This window comes from Amphiura filiformis, chromosome 4 (genome assembly GCF_039555335.1).
Source record: "Amphiura filiformis chromosome 4, Afil_fr2py, whole genome shotgun sequence".
Classification (NCBI taxonomy): Eukaryota; Metazoa; Echinodermata; class Ophiuroidea; order Amphilepidida; family Amphiuridae; genus Amphiura; species Amphiura filiformis.
In genome coordinates this window covers 56,778,646-56,790,706 of record NC_092631.1, presented here as the reverse complement: position 1 = coordinate 56,790,706, position 12,061 = coordinate 56,778,646, and the positions used below count along the sequence as shown (strand labels likewise).

Here is a 12,061-nt window from a genome sequence, read left to right as displayed (position 1 = left end):
GACAGAAGTACAGTTAGTTGTCTGATCTAAATTGCATAATGATTTTGATCGAAGATATGAACTGTGAACTCAAACACAAATATTAAAGCGGTTCATCGTGACGTCACTTTGAACCAACCGTTCCCCAACATATACAATGATGGCATAATGGGAGGCTGTTTAACATAAATAAACGTAATAATAGAACTTTCAAGATATCTACAAAATGGCATCATGTAATCGGCTGAAATTTGGTATTTACAATACGTTACCGGATTCAAAATATAAGTCTCAGAGGCGACAGTGGAATGATATAAACACACTACTATGGACAGCATTACTGACACTTATACTATTACCAACTGTGTATGCTCAGTGTAAAAAAGTTAATAATTGTAGATGCAAACTGCCAAATGGAAAACTTATTGACATTTCAAAGATTGGAAACAAAGACGGTACTGAACCTAAGTAAGTAATAAACGTTGCTTTTTTTTCTAGCAGGGCCAGATGAAAAAGTTTTACCTCAAGCAAAACAAAGGTTCGCATTGTTGTTACAAAAATGCACCAACATAGTTTCTCTATCTATGAAAACTTTAGAGTGAAAACTTGATGCACTGAGAAGCTATGATGAAATATGTGCTGAAACAAATCTACTAGTTAGTCCAGACCTGTGATTGAACTATTATTGCGTTTATGGCTTATTAAATCTTTGACTATTCCCTCTAACTGTAAAGTAGTGAATAATAGTTAACGAGTAAAACAATTTCAGTAATCACTTATTATTATTATTATTATTATTATTATTATTATTATTATTATTATTATTATTATTATTATTATTATTATTATTATTATTATTATTATTATTATTATTATTATAGGTTTCCCTACAGCTTACCCGACGATGGGTCTGCTCTATTTTACGAGTATTCCTTTAATGGGTGTTATGCATATTCTGATGCATTCTGCAAAGATGCTGTGGTAAGTTTGACAATGGAAAAAAAATGACAAATCATAAGTATACACAAAGGATAAGTTGAATGGTACTGAACAATCTCACTTAGGCCTATACATAACGGATATGTGTTCACTGAATGTAGAATTTGATCTAGCATCCCCAGAATTAACGTGGGCTGAGCTTTCATTACTCAAGCGAGTACCAACTCTTCGATACTCGGAACTACTGGATTACAAATGAAACCAAACGCCTCAAATTATTCAAAGAAAAAAGTGTTCGAAGAAAAAAGATCAAATTTAAGTCAAAATCAAACTTGCAACCTGTTCAAAAAAGTTGCGAACAAAAACGAAATGAAAAAAAAATGTGTTCATACATTTCAGGCATGTCAAAGAAGGAAAAATTCGCAAGATCCGGGGTTTTCCCTCGGAACACCGGACTCTGCTGACTATACCGATGGAACAGTACTTAACTTCACAGCAGTAGGCCAGGATGGACAACAAAGGTATGGTGATCTTGTTACTATTGAGATTGTTTATTACTAGTTCTGTCGTTGTTGTTATTGTGGCTGGCAGTGCGGCGCCTCAGGACGGGAGGAAATGTAAATATTTGCACCCCTTGCATGCCTTTGCTCTCGGTTCGCCCAGTCCAAACAATAAAGCACCGAAATCCCCCCATCGTTGCAGTTGTTGTTGCGTGTTGATGTTTCTGATGCGTTTCTTTCCTGTCCATGCAAGTCATGAGTTCTTTAAAGGGCATATATGTGACGTGTCATGTCAAAAGGAGTCCGTTTCCCCCAGTGAAATCGGACACTCCTAAACGAAGATATTGAGTTCGTAAGTTATGGTATTATAAAATTGGAAATTGAGATATCGGCCTTTAAAATATTATTGACAATGTTCAGAGTAGGAATTACCTTGACAAATATCTCAAAAAATACAAGATGCCAGATATATTTCGGTCGGTCTAAAACTATCAGACAATATTTTTAACATAATTAACATCACAAAATCGCAACAAACCTAAATTGTGAAAAAATCAACCCCGGGCAGGTTTTTGGCTATTTCTCCGTTTACGATCATGGGATAACACCCCATGGGTGTATGGGGGGGGGGGGGCGATAATTTTCCAAACAAAAACCTTTTCAACGCGCGCATAAGATTATATATTAATATCATTCATTACGGCAGCGTCAACAGACAAAACAAAAACTGAAGGGTCACATTATATAAGCAGTGCACACAAATTGTTGATCCAAATATTTATTTACCAACGTATGGGCGGCCATGAGGGCCAAAAGGGTCTCAAAATCACACACGGGTCTCAAAAGTACAATAAGGTCTCAAAAATACACAAAGGTCTCAGAAATAAATACACAATAAGGTCTCAAACGTATAATAAGGTCTCAAAAACACATAAAGGTCTCAGAAATAAACACACAATAAGGTCTCAAAAGTATAATAAGGTCTCGAAAACATAGAAAGGTCTCAGAAACAAACACACAACAAGGTCTCAATAGTAGAGAAAGGTCTCAAAAACAGAGAAAGGTCTCAAAAACAGAGAAAGGTCTCAAAAACAGAGAAAGATCTCAAAAACAGAAAAAGGTCTCAAAAACAGAGAAAGGTCTCAAAAACAGGGTCACAAAAACAGAGAAAGGTCACAAAAACAGAGAAAGGTCTCAAAAACAGAGAAAGGTCTCAAATACAGAGAAAGGTCTCAAAAACAGAGAAAGGTCTCAAAAACAGGGAAAGGTCTCAAATACAGAGAAAGGTCTCAAACACAGAATGGTCTCAAAAACAGAGAAAGGTCTCAAAAATAGAGAAAGGTCTCAGAGACATATACCTCAGAGACATAGACTGCACATAACGGTCGGTTGACTTTGTAATACCTGATTTGAGACCTAGACGTGTTTTTGAGACATGAACGTGTTTTGACACCCTTTTTGGCACACACGGCCGCCCATAGTATTCCTCGGCGTTGACCCTTTTGACCCCGGCGGCCGCGCCGTGAGTGCCAAAAGGGTCTCAAAAGTACGTCTTGGTCTCAAAAACACATCGTGGTCTCAAAAACACGTCTAGGTCTCAAATCAGGTATTACAACCGGCCGTATATATGCAGTACCGCATACAGTACTGCAACATCCGCTTGCAGTCCCGCATGGAGAACTGCAATATTTTTGGTGTATTTCCGTATGGGGAACTGCAATATGTTTGTTGTATTTCCGCATGGGGAAATGCAATTTTTTGGTACATTTCCGAATTGGATGTATTAATCAAAAGTTTAAGTCAAATGGCTATACGTGCTTTGACATGCAGTTAAAAGGGCATTTCGTGATCCACAGCCTCATCCCCCCACTTTTTCAAAAAAAAGTTGAGACTTTTATACCATTGGGAACTTTTGGCTACATAATGTTTATGTACTAAATATTTCTTGCAGATTAATTCATTTAGCAAAAATATCGTGACATGAAAAATTTGAATTTTGTTCTGGTACCGGTATACCAGATCGAAATTACAACAGTGGCCTATGGAGCAGTGTAATACACATAACCATGCATAACTCGCAAACGCAAAATCGCATTGACATTTTGTGAATAAGCTTTTTTCGTGGATATCTACTGAAAAATGTCATAAAAAAGGATGCTAGGATCACATGCTAAATTAAGTTACTAAGCTCGTCACAATATAGGCCCTATCATACTTATTGGGTTAGATGGTTTGTTAATATCTACACCACATTTCGCCATACTGCATTTTAGAAACGCTTGCTGTTAGAATAAGAAAAAAATTAATTGTAATTATTGCACATTCTAGGGAAGCGTGGTTACCCTTTTAAAATAACCGAGTGAGAGGGTTTTCAAGAAAATATTTTTCCTGTCAAAACTGAAGCATCCTCTGTATAAAAGAAAATATGAATATTAACTGCACATCATATATAACGATTCGTGATACCCAATTGTGGCACATTTGATGTCGCTTTATAAGGCAGAGAATTTTATTTCAATTTTATATACGCCAAAATATTTTTTTAATTGAGCGAGAATGGCGATAGAAAAAACGTTGAAAATTCCATGTATAAATTACATTAGACCCAACCAATGATAACTGTTTCGTTTTTATGGTAATCTAATCTTTTATTTCCTGAAATAAAATTAGGGGTCTAATGTGGATTAATTGTGTAGGCCTAATTGATGAAAACATCGACGTGTATAAAAGAAGCTACAAGAAAAATGGTAGGCCACGCCACATTGATAATCTATGCTTTTAGTATACGGCGAGTTCGTAGCGCACGTGTGAATCAAAATCGATTATCATTGTGCGTGTATAGCCTCATTCCTATTTCTGTATATAAAACACGCAGTTATCAACAATTGAGCGCTATTAATACACATTAATGTTTTTAAACAAATAACATTCCAAAATATGGTACGTTTTCTGTATTTGCTTGTCACGTGGTACGTTGAAGTAATGAAGTTGCGATTATATTTTAAAATTTTCATCATGACACCATCAAGCCTTGATAGCGGAGCGGTCTAAGGCGCTGGTGTCGGACTGACGGGGTTTCGGACTGGGGTCTACACAGAGAGCTATACAAGGTTTGAGAAGTGTTCTTAGTCAATTTTGGGGTGCTGATTCAGAATCTATGATTTTTAGGAATAAATTCAGTACAAACAGAATTATTATTAGTGCTTTATATAAATGACAAGAAGTAATGCTCTTTAGCTGTAAGTTTAGAGGGCTTGTCACAGTTCCCTCAGGCCCGTAGTAGGCAGGATTTTTTGGAGGTGCTGATTTTGAGAAAGTGCACTTTTTTTTAGGGGGGGTGAGTGATATTGTGAAAAGTGGAATTTTCACCTTTTGACCAAAAAAGCGTAAAAACCCTGATTTTTTTGCTTGCTATGCTCACAAAAATGTGATATTTTGGTACTTTGTGTATACTTGTGCAAATTTGGGGGGTGAAGGTGTGGTCGCACCCCTCCCCACTCCCCCATGTACAGGCCTGAGTTCCCAAGGTCAAAAGAGCTAAAATTTTCACTTTCATGGCTGCTTTGTTATGATTCTTGTAATTCCTTGTTGATATTCCTTAAATCAATTAAAAAGTGACAGACAAACAACCCAACTTTTAATGTTAATTATGCATATTCAAAATAATACGGGCACTGCTAGTATTACAAATTTGATAATTTTAAACAACAAATTTATTAATAATTCTAAAAATGTAACACATACTTTAGGTTTTACAACTTTGTGTATTTTTGTTTGAATCATACATGTACAGGGTGTCCCAGAAAAAATTACCGAGTGAATAAAATTGAACGTAAGTCGAGAAATAGACATCAGAATCAAAAAATTTAAAATGTAGCGCATAGCCTATTTTATAGTGCATTACATACGACAATTTTATTTGATTCGGTTGAATGGTTGCGAAGAAATTAACGATTACATAATGCGCGCATCAAAGCAGTTCATTCCAAGTTTGATCAACAGGCGCTTTTTCATACTCGCTCACCGTTAGTCCACATTATCTATTTTATAATCCGACGGTGTTGTGTTTTCCATGCTTTCACTGAATATAAATAACAGTTTGTCCGAGAAAACTTTGATTTATGCAATTTGAAGCTTTCCAACTTCAATTTTTTAGGTTGTGCAAATATGTTATATTTTAACTTTCCAAAGAACATTTGAGCCAAGAATCACAATGATCAACTGCTTACAGTTTTACGTGTGATTTTTGATACCATGCAACATTAATGTTTTGCATTACAATTTCCTGGAAAAATATTCCATAACCATTAATGTATGTGAGAAATTTTTTGAGCCAGCTGGAATTCTTTTTACAATAATTCTTTATGCAACATTTATATCAACATTAACGAAAAAAGAAGATATTTACAAGTACCGAGCATCATCTTACATGCAAGCTTTCATTTTCAATATCGTGCAGGTTTTCAAATTTGAACAAAACCTAATTAGATGTTTTGAAAGAAACAGATTGTTTAAAAAGAACAAAAAGGATTTCATCGAACAAAATCTGAAGCCTAAATGACAGTGTTAACCACTAGTGCGCAGTGTGTTGAATGATCTTTCTTTCAAACTTGGAATGAAGTGAATTGAGGCATGCGTTATGTAATCGCTGATTTCTTCGCGATCAGTCAACCGATGCCAGTAAAATTAGCGTATAGGATGCAGAATAAGATGGGCTACACGCTGATGGTTAGATTTTTGGATTCTGATGTCTATTCCTCGACTTACGTCCAAATTAATTCGCCCGGTAATTTTTTCTGGGACACCCTGTATACTGACCACATGTTGGAATACTTGTGTGTGTTTAGAAAAATAAAGTGACTATAAATAAGAATACAATTTAACATGTATCTATGTGTTTGTTTTCATGGTGACTGGTGTAAGGGCTGATCAATATTAGACAAGTTAATTGTTGAGCTTTTTTAATGGCAAGGGGTGAAACAAGAAAAAAAAACCAAATTTATGAGGAAAACAATTTTAAGCAAAATTTGTCAATGTTTTTGAGCTGAAAACAATTCATAAACATGATAAATTGCCTCAAAATATTCTCTTTGTGATGCTTTTTATCTTTCACATTTACCCCTTGCACAAAGAAGACTTTTTTCTGTGGTGTAAAACAGGCATTGATTTTTACCAAAAACTGAGGGTTTCAGTGAAGTTTTGTTTTGATGAGGGGAGGTGCAAGCTGTTTTGAAAATGTCCAAATTAGTGAATGCAATGCCTGCTGCTGAATTCCAATAAAACTCAATTTTTGAATAAGATTCATCCTCCACAGTGATGTACCAACATGGATATGGGGTGGACCCTGAGTTATCCCATGTTCCCATTACCTGGACAAAATTGATAAATCTTCTCAATAGACCCATTTCATACTAAATTTCTATTCAATTCATTTACACCTCTACGCGCCGGAACTTGTCAGGGGTGGTGCAATAAATTGTACCCCCGGGGCCGGGGTGGTGAATTATGGGGGGGGACGCAAATTTTTGGCAATTTTTTGGCATGTCAAGGGCGGGTTAAGTAATTTTTGGCAGGTCGAAAGGGTGGGGGAGGGGGGAGCAAGTAATATTTGGCACATATATTTTGGGCAACGTTTCTATATTACACCCTAAAAGGTGTAGGAAAACGTTAGGAACGTGTTCAAATATGCAAAATTTCTTTTCAATCGCATTATATGATAAGACTTTTTAAGTCCAACTTGTAATTTTGTAAGAAATTTGGACAAAAGTTTTGGCCAAATCTAACACAAATTGTCTAACACAAATTGTCTTAGTTTTTACAACTTACAATCGCAAGCAATTTGAGAAACATTTTGGCTGCAGTGATGCAAATGGTCTATTTTCCAAAAGAAATTAAGAAAATTTTGAAAACAAAATGACCCATCCATAGGCCTATATACCGAAATTCCCCATGCGGAAATACACCAAAAATATTGCAGTTCCCCATGCGGAACTGCACATCCCGACCTGCATCACCGCATGCGGAAATGCAAGTTGGGATATGTAGTTCCTCATGTGGAAGTGCGTGACGGAATGTGTATTTTCGCCTGCTGATGTGTGCAGTATAGTACTGCATGCGGTACTGCACATATAACGGTCGGTTGTAATACCTGGTTTGAGACCTTGACGTATTTTTGAGACCATAACGGGTTTTTGAGACCATAACGTGTTTTTGAGACCATAATGTGTTTTTGAGACCATAACGTGTTTTTGAGACCATAACGTGTTTTGAGACCATAACGTGTTTTTGAGACCATAACGTGTTTTTGAGACCATAACGTGTTTTTGAGACCATAACGTGTTTTTGAGACCTTTTCTGTTTTTGAGACCTTTCTCTGTTTTTGAGACCCTTCTCTGTTTTTGAGACCTTTCTCTGTTTTTGAGACCTGTTTTTGAACTCTGTTTTAGAGACCTTTCTCTGTATTTGAGACCTTTCTCTGTTTTTGAGACCTTTCTCTTTTTTGAGACCTTTCTCTGTGTTTGAGACCTTTCTCTGTTTTTGAGACATTTCTCTGTTTTTGAGACCATTCTCTGTTTTTGATACCTTTTTCTGTATTTGAGACCTTTCTCTGTTTTTGAGACCTTTCTCTGTATTTGAGACCTTTCTCTGTATTTGAGACCTCTCTGTTTTTGAGACCTTTCTCTGTTTTGAGACCTTTCTCTGTATTTGATGAGACCTTTCCCTGTTTCTGAGACCTTATTATACTATTGAGACATTGTTGTGTGTTTGTTTCTGAGACCTTTCTCTGTTTTTGAGACCGTATTGTGCCATTGAGACATTACTGTGTGTTTATTTCTGAGATCTTTGTGTGTTTTTGAGACCTTATTGTACTTTTGAGACCCTTGTGTAGTTTTGAGACCCTTTTGGCCCTCACGGCCGCCCATACCAACGTCTCATCCAACGTCCCATGTGTACCGACGGCCTCAGATGAACCGACGGTCATGACTGAAACGTTTCTCATATCAGGAAGCAGTATATTATTGTGGTGAAAATAAAAGTGATGGAAAACTCTGTATACTTTCATTCGTTGCAGAACTGCTAGAATAAAGCTGATATGTGAGGCTGACGGAACCCCCGAAAGTTCTTCCATTAAAAGACTAGGAGAACCAGCGGCAAACTGGATATACGTAAGTTTCAACTGTTCTGTTAGTTTCAATCAAATCAGCATACGTATATTCTTTACCTGAAAAGCACTTGCCATCAATCTATGTAATTTGATGAACTAAATTTAAAGTTGTGTCGAACCTCTTACCTTATTCTAACGCAATTCTAAATACAGTCTTACCTCCAAACCTTAAACCTTAAACATTCATTCTATTACACTCACGACCCATTATTGAAAGAAAACTTTCAATTTTCATGACTTAAAAGTCATGATATGCAACAACAGCAAAAAGATCTGGAAACAGTAGACTACTACATTTATCTAGAGACGAATAGTACCATCAACAATGAAACATTCGGGGCGGCGAAAAGGAAGGGCGGCAGATGAAGAAGGGGTGGCAAAAACAATTATTAAAGAAACGAGGGGTGAAAATTGTCAAAAATTTTGAAAAACGTTTTTTATGTTGCTTTTATTTTATTTTATTTATTTATTTTTTGCTCTTTACTTTTTCAAACCATTGAAAACAAATTGGGTCAATCTTTTCGGGATGTTGAAGGTGTCAGCAAAATTGCAACTTTTCTCCAGCCCCGGGTAGGAGCGGCCACGGATGTGGTCATTTTCTGTGTACCTGAACCTTAACATTATTCTCTACCTGATATAGACGCGTCATTTTATATATTTTTTATATTAGATCTATCAATTGGCGTACGAAATAATTGTGCAAAATATGTGTCCTATATTATATCACTATACAGGAATACGAGTTAACTAGTAAATGTGCGTGTGGCAATGGATGTGCCTCTCCGGACACAGGACTAAGTATTGGTTCACTTCTGTGTATTCTGTAAGCAAATGTAGATAAATACCATGCCACAAAGTCTCTATTACACGGTTTTCAATAGCAAAATATAATTTTCTCATACATGGAACTCTCACAGCGAATGATATTTCTATCAATTAAAAGTAGAAGGTTGAATGACCACAACTTGCAATAATCTGAAACTTTTTCTTGTTTTAAGCCGCTGTAGTGTTAAGGTTAAATACCACTAATTATGTATTACACGTGTTTCAATGGGAAAATGCCTAATTTCGGGTGGAATTTTCTCATATTCAGAACTCTCACAGTTCAATGCCACCAATATCAGGTGAAACTATATGATTTAGATGCCAAATGATCAAAAATACAACATAGGTTGACCTGACACTTTTCTTGTTTTAACGCACTGAACCGTAAACACCTTAACATGACAGTGCGCCCTCGAAGCTGAAAGTTACAATATGATAGGGCGACTATTTACTAAAAACCGAAGCCGTGCGTATGAATTTTGGTACTATTACATCAAAAATGTCATATAATGAGAGAAAAGGTACCATTTTGAAGCATCAAACTCTAAAAAGTACTTTTTTGGCTGTATAACTTGATCAATTTCAGCGATTTTAATGCAGTTTTAATGCCATGAAAACAAATAGTTCCTCATCGTATTTCAATGTATCGCCCAGGCCTATTCAAGGCCGGATTTACCATAGGGCCAGATGGGCCCGGGCCCAGGGCCCCCAAATTTTGGGGGCCCCCAAAATTGCCCTGTGTAGTGTACATCTTCCATTTTTGGGCCAAAATAGCCTACAAAAATTGCAAAATTTTGCGCGCTGCGCGCGCACTGGCCTGTTTCAGCTTCAATTCGGGCTAAAATAGTGTACAATTGAAATTTTTCGCGCGCTTCGCGCGCATATGTCTTAGTAAAATCGAAAAACTTGCCCACTTGTGTGTACATGCCTTCCATACGGGGCGTTTGGGGCCTCAAAATTTTGGCCTGGCCCAGGGCCCCCAAAAAGGTAAATCCGGCCCAGGGCCTATTAGTGGTCTTTAACCTTAAGACCACAAATTTACTGTGCGCCCTCCTTTTTGTGAGAGGACCTGAGAGTAGAGTAGGGAAATTGATGTTCCGCGGATGAATTTAGGGGAAGTATCGTTTCTGCATGTTACTATAAAATTAGCACATTTTTGACCACATAGCTTGGTATTTTCAGTGATTTTAAAGATGGCTAACAAGATAATAGTCCCTCAGTATTCAACCACTGCCCAGCTCTAATAAGTGGTGTTTGATCGTAAAAAAAAAACATTATCAAAGTTATAACAATTGCATTTTATGTCATTGTCACGGTTAGATAAGTTTGATGCCTTCACATTAATTAACTACACTGATAAAAACACGAAGTGAAAACATCAAAACAAAGGCACAATTACATGTTGAAAAGGGGGTGTATTGATTTGAATTCTCAGTTAACGGATTAATTCATGTACATTACCTTCCCAACCATGTCCCAAATCCATATTGTACGATGTCACCGAGGAGTTTGTAGTCTAACCAATAACCATGGAAAGTAAATGTTACTGGGGAGGTTTCTGTGTAGAAGGTCGAGGGTTCATTGAGAGAACCAGCTTCTAGATGTGCTCATGGGTAATGTAACTGGGAGGTTTCTGTGTAGAAGGTCGAGGGTTCATTGAGTGAACCAGTCTCTAGATGTGCTCATTGATATTACAGTGTTCAGCTGCCTCTTCTGGTCTTGTTATTTGTCTTCTTTGTTTTCCCTCGACAGGTTTCCAGTAGCGGTTATATTGTATCTTGTTTTAGGCGGTATCTTCATGAAATTTGTTCGTGGTGCAGAAGGGAAAGAGGTGATACCGAATGTTAGCATTTGGATGGAATTCCCGATGCTTGTTAAGGTAAGTATTATTAATTAAGGATATTAATAATGCGAGGTGCGACAGAACCACCCCCCTCCACAAATACAATGGTGTAAAAGAGAGAGAAATATTGACGACGGTCCCTTTTTTGATAATAACGCATATAAAAAGTCCAATAAATGATAATTTTAGGGGTTTATATGTCTATTTTCTGCAAAAAATATGCGCAAATGCAATTTTCATTCTAAGAAAGCTCACTTTTAGGCAGACCCGCACCCCCTCCCACAAACAAATCCTGAGTACGTGCCTGATTGTTAGTACCATCCCGATTAGTTTATAGCATAGGGTCTAAATCTTAAAGACGTGATCTTATTTGCTTTTACATGAATATTGTCATTGTTAAGTTTCTTTGCTTTTGCAGGACGGTGCCATGTTTGTAGTTAATCTTGTGAAGCCAGGAGCTGGAAAATCTGGATATGATACCGATATATAATAACTCGAGCAGGACAGTGGTCTAATCAGGCCAAAATGTATTAACTTTAAAAGGACGATGATCCTATTAACAACCACATCCCACATTTATCAAATTGAGGTTTGGTATCAGCCTATATTTGTCTCACTGAAAAAAGTTAGGGCTGAAAAAATGTTCTTTCAGTAAATATTATTTTTTTGTCATTAAAATCTATTTGCTTCTTTTGTACAAATTTATATTCGTTGTAAATAAAAAAATATTATAAGCATATGTTTTTGTTGTTTTTGAATGTTTGGATTTTATCAGGCCAAATGTGGCCTTTACATTTTGGCTTTCATATT

The 12,061-nt window shown here is 36.7% G+C and overlaps 1 protein-coding gene across 1 annotated transcript; it reads left to right on the top strand.

Moving 5' to 3' along the window:
• Positions 1-205: 205 nt before the first annotated feature.
• Positions 206-11,741, top strand: LOC140150274 (uncharacterized). The gene is made up of 7 exons (XM_072172279.1): positions 206-447; positions 861-960; positions 1,318-1,439; positions 8,491-8,584; positions 9,318-9,406; positions 11,161-11,287; positions 11,670-11,741. Exons 1-7 carry the CDS (start codon positions 206-208, stop codon positions 11,739-11,741), a joined length of 846 nt encoding a protein of 281 aa, XP_072028380.1.
• Positions 11,742-12,061: the final 320 nt, after the last annotated feature.

Excerpts from the sequence above, each read along its gene's own strand:
- LOC140150274 (XM_072172279.1), top strand. The coding sequence starts at position 206 with ATGGCATCATGTAATCGGCTGAAATTTGGTATTTACAATACGTTACCG. Across the intron at positions 961-1,317 it reads CATTCTGCAAAGATGCTGTG|GCATGTCAAAGAAGGAAAAA; the intron begins GTAAGTTTGACA and ends CATACATTTCAG. Across the intron at positions 1,440-8,490 it reads GGCCAGGATGGACAACAAAG|AACTGCTAGAATAAAGCTGA; the intron begins GTATGGTGATCT and ends CATTCGTTGCAG.